A 17,929-nucleotide genomic window follows, 5' to 3' on the forward strand; every position below is an offset into this window, starting at 1 on the left:
TTTACCTTAGATGGGCTGTGTATGTTTACAGCGACTGACCCTCTAAGCTCTAGTAAAGCCTTCCTCCTTCTTCACAGTGGCAGTACTTCTGGGTCATGTGAGTGAGAGTTTTATGGGTAAATTTTATTGTAGCAAAACCTCTATAAAATCATGTCTAGATAAGTGGCTCGTGCTAACAATAACTTTTTTGGTTTACACAAATAGTCTTTTATGTTTGTCTCATACACATCTGTGTTGTGATCATCACTGTTGGTGTATGTGAAGTAACACACTTTACAGACGTTAAAGCACAAATAAAATGCATGTAAACAAAGCGTTATATGAATTGCTATATAAGAGCTGTTCTTGTTATTTTGTACCTTGGGGGCTTATAGAGAGTGATGGCGGTAGAGGGACCAGATAAAAGCTGAGCAATCACTTAATTCATCACAGCTTTTTTACTCATAAATTAAACATTCAGTTTCCCTCATTACCATCACCACCCCCATCCTCACCTCATACTTCTCACTCCATATTTCTCAAACCTTGACCTAAAATTCCAAATCTGATTAAAAAATCCAGAGAAAAAGCTTCTTGAAGGTGTGTCTCAGATATCTCCCAGAGATCTGCTCTGTGCTGATTAGAAAGTATACTTTGTACCATGTACTCATTACTCCAAGGCAGTTAGGTGGTGGAGTGGATAGAATATCAGGCTTAAAATCAGGAAGCTGGAAAAGGAAATGGCAAACCACTGCCATTTTTCTGCCAAGAAATCCCCAAAATGGGGTCACAAAGAGTGAGATATGACTGAAACTACTCAACAACAATAACTCATTACTCTGGACTTCCATTACAATTTAGCCAATTTAATCTCCTTCTATTCCAGTGGGTTGGATGTAGCATGAGATTTTCAGCCAGGGTCACAAGGGATAGAAGGAGAACTTTGTAAGCAACTCCTGGGAGATAATTGTCTTTTCCTGCTAAAATCATAGAATCCATAGATTGAGAGCTGAAAGCTAGAGCTTAGACATACAACCATGCCATTGTATAGATGAGGATACTGAGGTCTACAGAAATTGGACTTTCCCAAGATCAAACAGGTAAGATCTTATAGAGCTTGAATTTGAGTGGTTCTCTCACTAGTGCCTTTTCCACTACATCAAAGATTCCTGGTAAATTGGAGGATGGTGGGAAGTATAACCCTAGGCAAAGTCAGTCACCTTCAGAGTTCATTGTATGATGGGGTCTAATCCATATTTTCAGCTCTACATTTTTGATTGATTGTGACTTTGACCAAAACTCAGGAAAACAGGGTTTTCACCTACAGAGTAAGAAAGCCAGCTAATTCTATACCAAATGTGCTGGAGCTAAAAGGCACTTAGACCTGTGCAGAATCCTCTCCTCTAATAAATGTTAAATGTCTGCTCCATGATGACCTCCACCCCAGCCATCCTCCTCATCTCCCTCCATTGGAACCTCAGACTTCACCCCTTGGGACATGGGATTTAAGGAGTGAGTTTCTCCCTCTCTTCCCTGGAACCAAGCTTCCATAGCCATCTCTATAGGATGCTGCTCCTACTCCCCAGTTTTTCCAGCACCTCTCTATCTTCCCCCCATTAGAATGTAAACTGAGAGTAGGTATAGTCTCCCTTACTAGTCTTTGTGTGGCTAGAGCTTAGCACAGTGCCGGGCACATAGTAAATGCCCAGAAATAAATCATTTATCTCTATCTCTCTCCATTTGGTTTAAAGGGAATCAAAGTGTGTTCATCGATAAGTAGAAGGAGATCAAAAATGATAGAAAAAGTGAGGAAGAGCCAGTGGAAAGCCCTGGTGTCTAGATCTGGAAAAAGGGGAGCAAATTTGGGCAATGAGTTTTTTGACATTAGAAGGGGATGAAAGAATCAAGGAGATTCTTGAGAAAAAGGATATAATAGTAATGGTGGAAAAGCTGGCTAGAGAAAGAATATCATTTTATGATAGTTATGACTACAATTTTTTATAGCTTAACTATGGTGGGTCTGGGTTGACTGTGGCATAGTGCTGACAATGCCTAAGAGAAAAAAGATATCTCAGAAAAGATATAACTATAAAAAGGAAGCTCAGTATGTGAGAACAAGGAGTAACAGCTGGACAACCTGAGGCCTGCACTGGTACTTCTGGAATGATAAAGGCAGGTGACAGGCAACCAGCATTTATTGGGAGCTTATTATGTGCCAGTCTCTGTACTGAGGCGGGGTGGGGATATAAATATAAACAAAAAGATAGACAGTCCCTGCCCTTAAAGTGCTTGCATTCTAATGGGGGTCAGAGGAAGGCTCGTATAAGGAAATTGAAAGGGAAGGAGAAGTAGGGAAAAGGAGGTAGAAGTGTCCATAGGGTGGGTAGCACAACTGGGTGAATGAAGTGGCCAGCATGGACGCCTCTGCAAAATTGGGGCTCTGGAAGGAGGTCACCAGTGGTAGAAGAGGGAGTGGCTTTTACATAAATATGGTATAGGTTGAGAAGGTTGAAGGGACTCCGGGATATTCCAAAGCAAGGAGGTTCTTGACACTGAAGAAAATTCCAGGATGAGATAGCATGGTGAGGAAGTTCAGGAGCCAGGAACAGGTCCCCTAGAAGGGGAAAAGGCTTGCAGGAAAGTCTCTCTTACACTGGGCAGGCCCATTTCAGAGGATGTTTGTGAGGACATGGACAAGAGTTGCACAGAATGAGAAATGTACGTATGTTGAGATTGGCACTAATTAGAGAGAGACCCTATGAGTGAAATCATAAATCTACACAGGTAATGAAGCCTTTAACTATGAGGGTAAAGAGAAAAGACTTTTGGTGGCATGTGGAAGATTCTGGTCCTTCTGTTCAAGTGCCCTTGCATCAGATGTGACCTCTAAAAAATAGGGTCACAAGGGACAGCTCATCAATTAAGTGCCAGCATTTTCTTATTTCAGTATCTCAGGGATCTTTGCTTTCATTGGTACTTCCTCCGTGAATACAGATCCAAACCTTTCACACTATGGTAAATAAATAGTTTCCTGAGCTGCCCAGGCTAAGTGCTTCTCCCTTGGTGGTGAGCTTCTTTAAACTTGACTAAGCAAGTTGTCATGCCTCTCCCAGAGTCTGAACACAAAGCCTCTATGTCTTGCTGAGACCTGTCAGAGCCTGCAGTCTGCTTGGGTAGCCTTTGAGAATCCAGAGGTCACCTCCACATGAGTCACTGGAATCGGACTTTAATAGTCAATTTGAGAGTCTAGCTCATGTGTTATTGAGCTGATGGTTCATTTCTCATTAATTATAATATGTATCTACAGCCTTAAATTCCACCTGTTGTTTTACCATGCTAGTAAATGTAGGAGGCTTTCTCTTTGTTTTCTCAATCTTATGGAAGAACTGAGTGTTTGGAGCTTCTTTTATAGGATGAGTGGAAAAGGGTTGTGCTATATGAAGCCATTGGTTAAGAGAACCAAGTGCTTGGGTGAATCAAAATGTGAAAGATAAAATCTGTTTATAATTATGCACTTAAGTCTTCTTTATTAGAAACATGGTTCTCAGTTCTTGGAATAAAAGCTAAATTAACTGAGTACAATTTTGCTCATTTCTCCCAGTGCGATTTATTATAGTACTTTTATCTTATTGTCCTTTAAACCAAGGGCAGGAAATTTATTTGTCCCTGACAGAGGTTACAAAAGTTAGCCACATTGTTTTTATTCAATTCCATATCTTAGCACAGCTAGATAAACTTTAGATTAGACTCTCAAGCAGAAATAATAATAATATTAGCTAACATTTGTAAAGCACTTTACTATGTGCCAGGCTGTGTGCTAAGTGCTTTACCATTTTATCTCATTTGATCCTCACAACAACTCTGGAAGATAGGTGCCATTATTATCCCCATTTCATAGATGCAGAAACTGAGGCAAACAGAAAATTTTGGGGTGCGGTTGGCAAGACTTCTTTGTTTTTGAGAAGTCAGGGTAGAAAGCTAGCAATTAGGGGGATGAGAAAGAGCCTTATGTAGGATGAGCTTTGAAGGAAATTAGGGATTTGAAGAGACAAAGGTGAGGAAGGAGTGCATTGCAGGCATCAGTCAGCCATGGAAAGGCAAGAAGGCCTGTTTGGCTAAACCTTTAGTATGTTGGTGGTGGGAATTAATGTGTTATGCCATGGAGAGCAGGAGAGAGAGAGAGTAGAGCCAAATTGGGAAGGTCTTTAAATGCCAAACCTGAGAGGTCTGCATTTGATCCTAGATTTGTTATTGAGAAGGGGAAGGGAAGACTTTACACACACCAAAAGAGCCTGAAGGGCTTGTTGTCAATAGTGATATGCCCAGATTGAAGAGTACACTAAAGTAACTTTTCTTTTTTGAATATAGATATTTAGAAATCCATATAGAACTTAATACAGTTTTGAAGTGCTCATTCACCCACGACTTGTACAGTCATAAACATAAAAAAGGGGTTATAGAGAATGAGTTGATGCATTGCTATTGATGTGTCTCTGTGTTGTTTTCTTTTTATAGTAAATCGTTTTTAAAGGAAAAAATCAGGTAAATGAAGGTATTCACCCTTGACCTTGATCTTTCCTGGGGCAGACATTATCTTTTTTCACCATCTTTTTGTATCTGTCTTCAGCCTCTTGAGCATAGTGCTTCACATACAGTAAACACTTCAATGCTTTTTCATCCATCCATTCATTCATTCATTCATTTAAAGTTCCCTACTAGGAGGTAAGAGGGTAGGAGTTGATTCTATCTGAGGCTCCTTCCATATCTCTACATTTGTCCCCTTCCCACTACCTCCCTCCCCTACGTACTCTCCATGCGAATAAGCATGAGCAAATCATCACCTGCTGTGGCAGGCAGTGTCATTACAGTGGACCTGGCTCTGGCTCTGGTGTCAAAGGATCTTCCCTCTGTTGACTTTAACCAAGTCATTTAACTTCTCTGAACCCTAGTTTCTTCATCTGTAAAATGGAAAGGAGGGGAGGGGTGAGCTACACCCCATCCATGACCTCTTCGAGAGCTCTTGTTTCTGCCAATCAACAAGGTTCTTGGAGACAGCTCTGTCACTACCTAAATTAGATATGCTCAGTTGAATTCAGTTCATCAAACACTGAAGCTCCTACTGTGTGTAGAATACACAGTACTAGATTCTAAGTTGAAAAAGGCAAAAATAGCACTTGCCTTCAAGTTTATCCTGAACAATGAATTTTTCTTGCCCACTCCATGATTAGTGGTGATGGACAAGGCCTTAGTGTAAGATAAAAGTCCAATTGTAATAGATACTAGTGTATTTATTATAGAATATAGATTTGAAGTGAGCAGAGCAGTCCTACCCAATAAGTCAGGATACTTACAGGGAAGGAGTCTGAAACCAATTTCTTCTGGCTTCTGGGAAGGCATTCTAGTACATGTAAAAGGATGAAAGATGACAACCAGATATGATTCCCTATCCTTCAGGGCTCTCAGAGCTGTGTGATGATATTCCACTCCCCAAACCCCCATCCCCTTTGTATACCTTGGTGACAAACTCAAATAGAAAAGCAGTATAGACTTTATACTGACTAAATAAAAACACAAATTGACATTATCTATGCTATATTACATTTTTATTTTAATCTGGTTCAGGCCCACACTAGGGGCAGTATTGGGAGCAATTTGCAACACCCTTAGCATATACCACTTGAGCTGTTCCCCCAGACTAGGTTACTCCTCCAAGTACTTATGGAAGGAGGAAATCCTGGTGAGATTGGTTGGTGGGTAGGGAGAAGCATTTACGATGTGCCAGTCACTCTTCTAAGCATTGGAGATCCGTCCCTACTCCTAAAAATCTTACATTCACATAGGAGAAGATAACAGAAAAAGGGGAACTGGAAAGGAAGGAAGAGAAGAAAGGGACAATGCAGTGGATGAAGGAGAAGGTTGTGGCATGAGTAAGATGAAACATGCCTGGAGTCCTTCCCAAAACAATGGTCCCAGGGAGTGGAATGGCCCAGGTCAAGGTTTCTAAGCACGACATTGCAACAGGCAAGGAAGAGGGGGGACATTCTGGAGCAAGAGATGCAGGAAAATACAAAGAATAGAAGCCATACTTTATATAAAAGGGTACCCTACGTTCTGCATAGGCGGTGTGAACCAAATTATAACAAAATTCCAGTGGTCCATTCTCCTCATGATAGGAAGTGAAGCTTAGCGTCTCTTTAGCCAGACCTGCGGGCATTGGTCTACTGAGTCGCTGGCGGAGACCACTGGTTGTCTAGTAGTTATTTCTGCTGCCTGTGCAACGGCACCACAGCTCTGGAGTGTCCCTTCTTGTTGGGTCAGAGTGATGAAGGCCAGAAAGTTCACCCAAGTCCCCGAGGTTATTATGGCTTTGACCAACCATACCCCTCAGTCTCAAGGATCAGACGTAGGTAGTGTGAGGCATGAAGAATGCGGGTAGGAACTTTCCCTAGGCCCCTTACCTGTAATGGCTGGTGGGCTGTTGATGGAGCTCTGGTCCCAGACAATCCATAGTCAATAAGCAGTTACTATGTGCTACTTACTGTGTGCCAGGCACTGGGCTACGTACTGGGGGTACCAAGAAATGGCATAAAAACCAAGGTATAATTTCAGGGGGGAAATGTTGTAAATTAGAACATACAAGATAAATTTAGATAGAAGGTAGCCTTCGAGAGGAAGGCACTAGAGCAACCTGTGGGGACCAGGAAAGGTTTCCTGGAGGAAAAGTGGCTTGAGAAGAGTAAAGGAAGCCAGGGGCCAGTCAGAAAAGTGTATTCAGACTGTGCAAATGTACAGATATAAGTTGGTGCTTGTGTACCTAGAAATGTTTGTAATGCTCATGGCTGTTGTAACAGGATACCCAAAATGGTAGGGATGAACCACATGCACACTCACATACACAAACACACACACATACACACACGTTCCAAGTGAATGGGCTGGAAGAGTGGTAAAGTTTCCATCACAACTTCACATGCAACCAGAAGTGACATACAGATCATTCTAGGTATGTTTGGGCAGGTTGGTAGCCTGGTGTTCTCAGGGTAATTCATTATGCATAGAGGGATGGGGCCAAGCTCTCTGAAAACTGATCTACTGTGGCAGAGATAGGCAATTCCAAATCCTTACTTAGGGTAACCAAGGAGCTGGTGTACCTAACGGAGCCAGAAAAATCTGCTAGTTAGCAACCTCTGCTATAAGCACAGATTTCTTTGAGCTTCTAAGGCAGCAGCTTATTTTCTGTGGCTCTGTTTGGAGGCTACCCTCCTAGATGGAACATTACCAAGGTTTCCTTGACTTTTTCCTTGGAGAAACCCCAAGGGGTAGAGCTTGATAAAAAATCCCAGGAGACTTCAAAAGTGGTCAGGATACTGTTTAGAGGCCACCAAACTACAGTCCAAACAAAGGCGCTAGGGCCATTTTTATAAAGCTGGCAAACAGAATGATTTTGCATTTTTAAATAAAGTTTTATCGAATTTTAAACCATTCTTAGCTCTAGGGCTATAGAAAAACAGCACCTACCCCCAGTTGCTCCTGGTCATCTGACCCCAGGCTCCCCTTGTACTAGGCATTTTCCTCCTTTAGAGTTAACACATGCCCCTTGCAATCCATGCCATTCCTCAATAATTTGGGCCAATTATCTCTTCAAGTTTCCAGTCTCTTATGTCCTTTGCTGGTGAACTAATAGCTTGTGTGGCCTATGAGCTCTGCCATTGTCAACTGAAAGGTAAGGAGTCAGCCAGATACAGTCACAGTTAGTGATGGGGGCAGCTGCAAGGGTGAGGTAGTGGTAGAAATGTGTGTGTGTATGTTCGTCCTTCATTGCCAAAGACTATACCATCGGAGAAATGATGACATAACTTGGACTTGACTTTGTTTTGAGTGAGGGAGGGCTGTGCAAGTCACCAGCCTCACTTCTCCTCCAGAGCCATCTGAATCCAGTGGTCTGATATTCCTCAGGATGACTGGAGATGACCCAAGATGAGGCAATTCAGGTTAAGTGACTTGCCCAAGGTCACACAGCTAGTGAGTGTCAAGTGTCTGAGGTGAGATTTGAACTCAGGTCCTCCTGACTTCTGCACTAGTGCTCTATCCACTGCACCACCTAGCTGCCCCTTTCTCTTGGGGAAAGAAAGGTGGGATCTGTCAGGGGATTCAAATAAGCAAAAATCAATCAACAAGTATTTTTAAGGGTTTCCTATGTTCTAGACTCTGTGCTAAATGTTAGGAATAAAAATAACCACAAAAATTGGGTCCCTACCCTCAAAGAGTTTGTATTCTAATGGGGAAGACAATAAACAAACAAATGTGTAAAGACACAGTATACGCAGAGGACATGATGGACGGTCATCTCAGAAGGAAGGTTGGATCCAGAACCTGGGTTTCTCCAGAGTGCCGGAATCCAGGGAACTGAGACAATTAAGTACACATGTACGAATACTTCCTACGTGAACTAGATGAGATAGTGTGGGGGAATTACAGTCTGCAGTGCTGGAAGAAATGCATGAATTAAATGTATCCTGAATCCATTAAATTATAACTCTGTCCTACGGGCTCTGTGGATACAAAATAACTGACTTAGCTGACTATCTAGGCCTCAGTTTCCTCCATGAGGGGATAAGCAAGATAATCCCTAAAGTCTCTTTCAACCTTTAAAAGGGGGGGAGGCTGTCCTTAAGTAGCTATTACTTTCCAACCATATCACATAATTGAGGTTTATCTCTATTTGTAAACTCTAGGGTCTTTCAGTGACCATGCTTATAAACCCTGATAGATAAGGCTGTTCCGGAACTCACCATAAACAAAAATCTAGCTATCAAGGCCAGGCGCTTTTGTGATTTCCTCAGTGCACACTATGGAGAAAACATACCTGGTGCCTTGGCCACAACTGCCTGCCTTAATGGAATGCAGATTTTTTTAGCTTCTTTTTAATGGAAATAGTTGGGATAAAGATTGAAGTTAAAATCAAAAATTCAAGCAAACTGAAGACACCTATTACATTTCTAGTCTTTATGTCTAGTATCACTGGGAGTATCTTTCTTCTCCTGAGCTGGCTGAAAAAAAGAAAGAAAGAAATCCACCCTGTCAATTTAATGCTCATGTACTCTGACTAAGAGGCATGAAATAGCCACCTGCCACCTCAATATTAAAGGTCATTTTCTATGAATTTATAGATAGGCTGTAAAAATAACATGATTTAAAACATATGACCACTGTCTACTGTATTAGATAGATTCCTGGACTGTTGGATGTTGGTGCCTGCAATAAAGAAAGCCCACACAGGTTGTTTGCCAAGATTTGACTATCTGGAATGAAATGAAGGCCCCCTTCTCGTGTATATATAAAATGGAGTGTTGCCTTGGAAACGAAGTAATAACAATAATAAATAGTAGATGAAACTTATAAAGAGCCTTAAATTTTTCAAAGCACTGTGAAAGTTATCAAAGATAACATGCGTTATCTCTTTTAATACTTATAGAACTCTGTATGGGAAATATCCTTTTTTACAGATGAAGAGCTGAGGTTCAGAGGGTTCAGGACTTCTCCATGGTCACACAGCTTGTAAATTCAAAGGCAAAGATCACCACAGAGGCAGCTAGGTGGCCCAGGGGATAGGGTACTGGGCCTGGAGTTAGAAATGCCTGAGTTCCAGTGTTGCCTCAGATGCGTACTAGTTGGATGATTCTGAGTGAGTCACATGACCTCTGCCTGCCTCAGATTCTTCAACTATAAAATGGCAATACTGTGAGAACCAACTTGTAAAGCATTTAGTACAGCACCCAGCACGTAGTAGGCACTGAATAAATGTTTTTCTTCCTTCCTTTCTTGCTACTAAACTATACTTCTCTAAAGTCCTGCCAATGAGCAATTGGGTAGAAATACTAACAAGGAAAGATCAGTGTTTCCTATTAGGTAATGGAAGTCAAATTTGTTTAAAAATAGCATTGTTTCAAGTTTTCATATCTTATCAAAAATTTTAATTTGTCCTGTAGTACAAATAGAATGGCATTTTAATGAACAGCTTTCATTTAGCAATGCCATTCCATATAATGCTGCTCTTTTGTGGTTCTGATAGTGCTTTCCTGGTGTGCCTGTAGTCATAGAAGAGCCAACAAATGTTAGGGCTAGAAGAGACTTTAAAGACCATCTAGACGAGGGATGGGGAGCCTGCAGCCTCTCGCCACATGTGGCCCTCCAGATCCTCAAGTGTAGCCCTTTGACTGAGTCGAAACTTCACGGAACAAATATTAAGGAGATTTGTTCTGTGAAGTTTGGATTCCATCAAAGGGCCACACTTGAGGACCTAGAGGGCCACATGTGGCGAGAGGCCATAGGTTCCTCACCCCTGGTCTAGATCATGAGTTCCTGGCCAGTTTTGTGTCACAAACCCCTTTGGCAGTCTGGTGAAGCCTATAGACCCTTTCTCAGAATAAAGTTTTAAGTTTATAAAACATTTTGTAGGATTTCAAAGGAAACCAATTATATTAAGATACAGTTATCAAAACATTTCTCTAAAACAAGTCTATGGACCAACTCCAGGTTAAGAATCACCTACTCCCACGCCCTCATTTTGTAGAAGAGGAAACTGAGTCTCCAAGCTGCATTATTAGCAGAACTGAGGCTAGAACTTTCACTCTTAATTGTTAGACTCTGAATCTCCATGTAATATCTTTATAATTTGTCCACAGTGTTGGTTTGTGTGCGGTTTGTCTGTCAACCACATAGTTGGACAGTAGCTTCTGAGCTAGTTTCCACATGGTCCCTGGGAAACTCTTTTCTCCTTCATTTTTTCTTGTGGCACCTCTCACTTCTGCCCACTTTTGGACACGAGTTTGGAACACTATAATGCCTCTTAGGGGACTTTTAAGAATTTAGTAGGAGAACTCGGAGTCTAAATATTTTATCCTTTGAGTCACGTTTAAACATTAACCACTAAGGTGATTTCCTCATCATCAACTTTGCTCTTTTGCATATTTGATTTTGCTTTCACCATGCTAGCATTCTAGCAGAAAAACACCTAAGGACGACACACGGACCTTCAGTAGCAAGGTACAAGAGGTAGATTCTGCCGCACTGCATCACGCTTACAAGTCCTGCTAAGAAGAGACAGTGATCATTTCCATACTTGCTCTCATTGCATTTTCGCAGCTATCCTCCTTAGATTTAAACATCCATAATATTTCAGAAAGGCTGTAAAAACCAAACAGTGACAAATATGTGACTTAACGTGTATAGGATGTATTCAGACTGAATAGAATTTAACAAGAAAATTGATCAAAGTTCACTTTAGCCAGAGTTTTGTAACCAGATAGCAGTTCACCTAAAGAAAAACTGTTATTTAATATATAATACCCTGCTATTCAATATTTTCCCTATGAGCTGTCTTAGTGTTTAACCACATATCACCCTGACAGGTGAGATCTAGATCACATCACCCATGGTGAGTTACAAAATACCAGTCTTTAAAGCAGGAGTTCTTAATGTTTATTTTTTCTGTTGGCACCTATTTACAGCATCCACAATATAATAGAATATTTTTTAGGGCTACAGAGGTAGAGTAAACCTTACCCAAGTTCCTGACCAATTTTTTTTTTATCAAATCAGTTGAGAAACTAAAGCCTTGAAATTCAGGAGTAGGAGAGAGTAACCCCCAGCAGGTGATACTTGCATCAGCCTGGACTGAACAACCCAAGGCCATGGATTCTTTGGGGCAACAAAGAGCCCATGTGTCTACTGCCCACAAGCTCCATCAGCGTCAACAGGGAATCCTATGTGTCTAAAAGCAACTATAAATCCTCATTTGCATGTGTATAATAAAACCCTTCTCTGAAGGGCTGTTGAAAATGTATAAAATAAAGTATATAGGATTACAAAGGAAACGAATTGTAATGAAATAAAGGTGTCATTCCCCATCTGAGTTCGCAGACACTTTCTCTCTCCCTCTACCCCTAATCCCACGCGGCCACTCCCCTGCATCCCCAAGAAGCCGTGCTCCAGGCAGTATATCACTTGAGCTGTTGTGTAGCCAGTAGGCCAGAACTGAAGAGACAACATTCTGTAGTGGAAAGAATCTGATTCCCAGCTCTTCCGCTTACCTGTGTGACCCCAGGCAGTTAACTTTTCTTGGCCTCATCTTGTATTGCCCAGTACATAGGGGTTTTGTCTAAAACAAATTTTTAAAGCACCTTATAAGCCATAAAATCCTACTATGCATGTGTGAGCTAAGGCATACAGGCACATTTATTTACTTATTTACAGGCTCTTTTTTAGACACTTATATGAATTCTTGTTGATACTAATGGGAGTTTCTCTGCGGTAGGTACATTGGCTCTTTGTTGTCCAAAAGAATACATGGCCTTGGGTTGCTCAGTTTAGGCTGAAGCATGCGCCACCTGCTTAGTCTGTTACTCTCTCATACTGTTGAATTTCTAGGCTTTTGTTTTGAAACTTTAGATTTCTTTTAATTTGATCAGGAACTCTGGTAAAAGTTTACCCACTATATTGGGGAGTCTGTGTCTCGTATATAGAAAGTGTTCAATAATTGTTTGATGAATGAATAAATGAATGGGTCTAGAAGTTGTTTGTCTTTTGAACAAGAATCTGGAGGAAGTTACCTCTAGGATTCCATCATTTTATGTTTAGATCCAAACTATTTTTATGCACTTTTCTAAGATTCATTTACAGATGATTCTTATCTACAGCACATCCCTACATTGTCACATCCTGCCTAAGACAGGTTAGATTAGTGCTAGTGAATTAAGCAAATAGCTGGGTGGGGAAAGGGTTCTCCTCCACCTCCGTTTGGGTTGGGTTGAGGCTAGGAATGTAGTTCAAATGGGGAGCTAAGCAAGCCAAACCAGGTTAGTTTGGTATAGAAGGCTGTCTGCATAGCACCATAATCCAAAGAGTTAGTGTAAGTGGGAGGGAAAAAAGCAGATGTAGTCATTGAGATTCAGACCAGGGAATAAATTCTCAATCAGGAAGTAAAATGCCCAGAGCACCAAGGAAGTTGCTATTTGTCTAAAGCAATCTCACCAAAACTAAAGGTGTCAGATCCTCCAAGAAAGGGAGAACTAGTATTCACTAAGCCATTTTATGCCACAAAAAAAGCTTTTTTATGGTAACTGCCACCTATCCCCAACTTGTATCAACATATCAGTGTAGTCAGAGGATGGAAATGCTCCTCACATCCACATGTGACTCATCCACGTCTATCACACTGTGGGGATGGACGTCAATGAACCTTTTTGGGGGAACATTTTCTTAGCAACCTCTTAAAAGTGTTCTTGAAAATGACAAAACTGCTTATCTTTTCACACATTCTATTAGTTATACTTTTACTAAGTCAGACCTGTTCACAATTAGCACGAACAGAGGAAACTTTGCATAACTCAGCAGCTGATTTCGTCCTCCTTTTAGGTTAGTCTCCTATGTATTAGTATCAGCACAGCACACAGAGTTTCTAGGTGAAGTTTTAGGCAAGAGATTGTTTTAGAATTGCTTCTTAGCTGAAATTCTGAGGCATTTTTGGCTTGTTTTTCCCTCTTCTAACTCCAGCGGTGTAGCATTTTGCTAGGCCCTGGGGCAGATGGAAAAATTTGGTGAGATACAGTCTACTCTCAGGAGATTTATAGTGTGAGTATAAAACACCAATGCTGATAGCTCAAATGCGCAATGTTTTATGATAAATACATTTGAAAAAGATAAAACAAAGTGCTACATAAGGTCTGAGGAAAAATTATCATATACTGGAAGGAATGAGCAGAAGCTTCCTGGAAGATAGCATATGAGTTAGACTTTAGGGTAACAACATAGCAGGTGAAGAAAATATGTGCACAAAGGCTGTATTCTAATTATTTGTGTACATGTCTTATCTCCCCTAGTAAACTGAAAGCCCCTTGAGGACAGGGACCACATGCTTTTTTGTGTTTATATCTTTCTCCAGTAACCAGCTTAGGTATTTGCAATACATAAAGTGCTTGATAAATACTGGTACTTGATAAATGCTTATAAATGAATATTAATTACTATGATCTCTAGGAGTAGTGAAGAGGTAATTTTTGCAAGGCCAAACTAACTTTTTCATTCTTAAAACATTTATAATAAATGACAGTTTATCCAGAATCCAAACAATAAGATTATTTTTTTTACAGTAACATACAAAGACAATAGGTTATTTTAATGATGCCCTGGGGTCCTACAAAATCAACGAATTATTAAAGGATAATTATATTCTATATAACTTTTCTATTTTATGACATTCTGGACCAGGCTTGACTCAAAACCAATATGATTGTTTAGTCTCAGGTTGAAACTATGTAATATTTAACAAAAGAAGCTAATTTAACAATAGCATGGAGAAGATATTCAGGAAAGAAAAAGAATTGACTGATTCAGTGAAACACTCTCACCTTTGAATTTGCCAGGTTGGACTGCCAGGGCTGCAGGATGTGTTAACCTATAGCCATGGACTTGTTCCAGAACAGTCTGAATCTTGATTCTCATCTCCCTCCCAATCCAATTAAGTCTCTAGGATTCATGCTTTCTCTCTCTCTCTCTCTCTCTCTCTCTCTCTCTCTCTCTCTCTCATTTGATAAAAACTAGCTTTTGTTGCAAAGAATTTCCAGTCAGTAAATGTTGCTTTCATTCTTTATATTTGTATTTTTATATTCATATTTTATATGTATATAATATGTCTATATTTTGCTGTCCTTTAGTTTTTTGAAAGTTGGTAATCCTGTGGACTTTTAAAAAACTGAACCTCTGATCTCATCAAAGTAGAGATCTCCCTTTACCACTAGCTCCACAACGTAAAAAGGCTTAGAGAATTTCTGACATGGGAGACTGAGAAGTTGGGCAGTTAGGTGGCACAGTGGGTAGTACACAGGGCCTGGAGTCAGGAAGACCTGATTTCCAATCTACCCTCAGATACTTACTAGCTGTGTGACCCTGAACAAGTCACTTAACTCTGTTTGCCTCAATTTCCTCATCTGTCAAACAAGCTGGAGAAGGAAATGGCAAACCACTCCAGTATCTTTGCCAAGAAAACCCAAAATGGGGTCCCAAAGAGTCTGACATAAATGAAAAATGACTGAACAGCATTGAAAGGTTAAAAGTTCACAAGCCAGGTGGTATTTGAACTCATTCTTGCCAACAGCAAGGCCAATTGTACAATAATGCATATGTATAATTGTTTGGGAGGGGGTTTTGGGGTGTTCAAGGAGGATTAGCACCTCTGGTGTGATGCCTGGTCAAGCCCTTTTCAGGTGTGCTTATCCATTTTTGGTGTCCAACTGGTCACCCGGCTCTCATCTGTGGCTCCAAGAAGCTGTAGCATGCACAGTGACCATACCTGGCTAAAAGTGTCCTGGCAGACAGGCTATAAACAAGGTTGAGGATAACCAAAAAACCTCAGATCTGTTGGTGAGGTACAGGGTTGTCTACCTCAAGCATGTGAAGACTTCCCCTGGTGGAAGAATGGGCACACTTCGTTCCAGTGGCTATAAAGGCAGCTGACACAGGCTCTATGGAATGCTTATAGCTTGGTCAGGCATCAAAGACGCCAAGGTTTTCTTCCTACTACATCCCAGGCCATAGCCAGTCATCATGACTCTTCTCCTGCCTTTGATGACTCCTCAAGAGAGAGTGAGGCTAAAGACTTTGTACAACTCTGCCTCACTTAAGTCCAATTCACGAACAAATGTCATCGGTATTCTTCAAAATGAAGGACTAAAAACATTTGTTTGGTTACCAGAACATTCAGTTAGCCCCAATACCCCATTCTGTGGCCCTTTGGGGTAAAAGAGGTTTGGCTGTTATTTTCAGTGCGGAATTGTATGATCATAGAGGTGACAAATTTCTGGAAAAATATATTTCTAAATATAAAAATCAGAAATCAGAGTATGATAGATCAAGCCTCCCATTTTAAAGATGAGAAATCTGAGTTCCATGGAGGTTAAATGATTTCCACAAGGTTATACAACTAGCATGTACTGGAATTGGGATCTGATCACCTGGTGATTTTCCTCTAGCTTTCTCCCCTAGACAGCATGAGCTTAGGCACCTATGGCACTTGGTTTCCTTCAGATCTCATCTAATATCTTACTTTCTTCAAGAAGTCTTTCCTAAATCCTCCTTAGTTAATCTTTAGTGCCCTGGCTCTGAGACTTCCCCAGATTTATCCTCTATATATCTTTCTTGTACTTATCTGTTTACATTATGTCTGGACCTTTATTAATTATTTCCTTTCTATCCTATATATGGCTTACTTGGTACGTATGTGTTGCCTGTTGGCTCCCTTGTTAGACTGTGAGCTCCTTGAAGACAGGGACTGTCTTTTATCTCTTTTTATATCCTCTGTGGTCAGCGCAGTGCCTGGCACATAGTTATACACTTAATAAGTATTTATTCATTGTCTCCTCTGTTAGACTGTGAGCTCCTTGAGGACAGGGACTGTCTTTTATCTCTTTTTATATCCTCTGTGGTCAGCGCAGTGCCTGGCACATAGTTATACACTTAATAAGTATTTATTCATCGTCTCCTCTGTTAGACTGTGAGCTCCTTGGGAGCAGGAATTGTTGGTTTGTTTTTCCCTACCTTTCTTTGAGTCCCCAGCACTTAGCACTTTGCCTCATACATAATTGTTGCTCAGTTGTATTCAGTTGTGTCCAACTCTTTGTGACAAGATTTAGGGTTTTCTTAGCAAAGATACTGCAGTCATTTGCCATTTCCTTCTCTAGCTCACCTTACAGATGAGGAAACTAAAGCAAACGGTGAAATGACTTGCCCAGGGTCACACAGCTAGAAAGTATCTAAGGCCAGATTTGAACTCAGGTAGATGAGTCTTCCTGACTCCAGGCCCGCCATCCAGCTGTCCTGTGCCTGTGATAGATATTTAATAAGTGAAGGCAGCAAGACCTGTGCTGCTTTGATGTTATAAGGGTTTGCGATTCTCCTAGTAATTTTCCCAGACCATTCATTTGCTCTAATTTCCCTTCCTCTTGTATATTTGTTATTAATGTAGTTACTCCTCCATCTGTATGTTGTAAGTTTCTCTACAGCAATCTCTTATCAATCAAGAACTTAATGAACATTTACTCTGTTCCAGGCACTGTGCCAGAGACTGGAAACACCAAAATAATCCCTACTCTCAAGAAACTTATATTTTAGTAGAGGAAACAACATACAATAAATCATTACACAAATAACCCACACACAAGAAAAAAAACAAATAATCTACACCCATAAGTGTATAGAAATCAGTACAAACATCTATACGTAGATGTTTAAGGGGGGAGCAACATCTTAAAAGGCTAGGAAAATGTTCCACCAGAACTTTAAATGTAGCTCTTTCTTGTTTTTAATCCCATGTAACAAGTACAGTGCACTGTGTGGAAATAGATGTTTGATAAATGCTTGCTAAATAAAGATTGCCTAACAGATTCCTATCAAATTACATTAATACCATATTTCTTTTCTCTGCAGAATTTCAGAGGCAAGAAAGCGTGAAATCCCAGAATAAAGGTGTCCAGTTATATGACACACCCTACGAGCCAGAAGGCAATGGTGTGGATTCCGATTCTGAAAGCTTGGTCAGCCAGCGTTTACGAGAGAGCAAGCTGCCCCAGGATGACGACAGGCCTGCGGATGAGTACGATCAGCCTTGGGAGTGGAACAAAGTCACGATTCCAGCCTTAGCAGGTAAAAGAATGAGAGTTAATGCCTGCATTTTGAAAATAGCCTATCCTGTATATATATTCTCTGCTAAAGAAGTTCTCTGTAGTCTCTTCAAATAAGCAACGTCATTTTCCATCTATTTCCTTCTTGCAAGCTTCCAACTAGAACTCATTTTTTGTGTACTGGTGACCATTTGGCATCATTTGAGGGGACAACCTCACATCTATGAAAACACACATCTGCTAAATTAAAGAACTCTTTTATTCATATTTATTTT

At 40.6% G+C, this 17,929-nt stretch overlaps 1 protein-coding gene across 1 annotated transcript in view; it reads left to right on the plus strand.

The window, feature by feature from the left end:
* Nucleotides 1-17,929, plus strand: part of SHB (SH2 domain containing adaptor protein B) — a 336,992-nt gene that overhangs the window by 190,362 nt on the left and 128,701 nt on the right. The window contains exon 3 of the mRNA XM_072596735.1: nucleotides 17,461-17,676. Within this exon, the coding sequence (XP_072452836.1) occupies nucleotides 17,461-17,676 (216 nt within the window). The remainder of the gene's footprint in view (nucleotides 1-17,460; nucleotides 17,677-17,929) is intronic.

Source organism: Notamacropus eugenii, chromosome 3 (genome assembly GCF_028372415.1).
Source record: "Notamacropus eugenii isolate mMacEug1 chromosome 3, mMacEug1.pri_v2, whole genome shotgun sequence".
Taxonomy (NCBI): Eukaryota; Metazoa; Chordata; class Mammalia; order Diprotodontia; family Macropodidae; genus Notamacropus; species Notamacropus eugenii.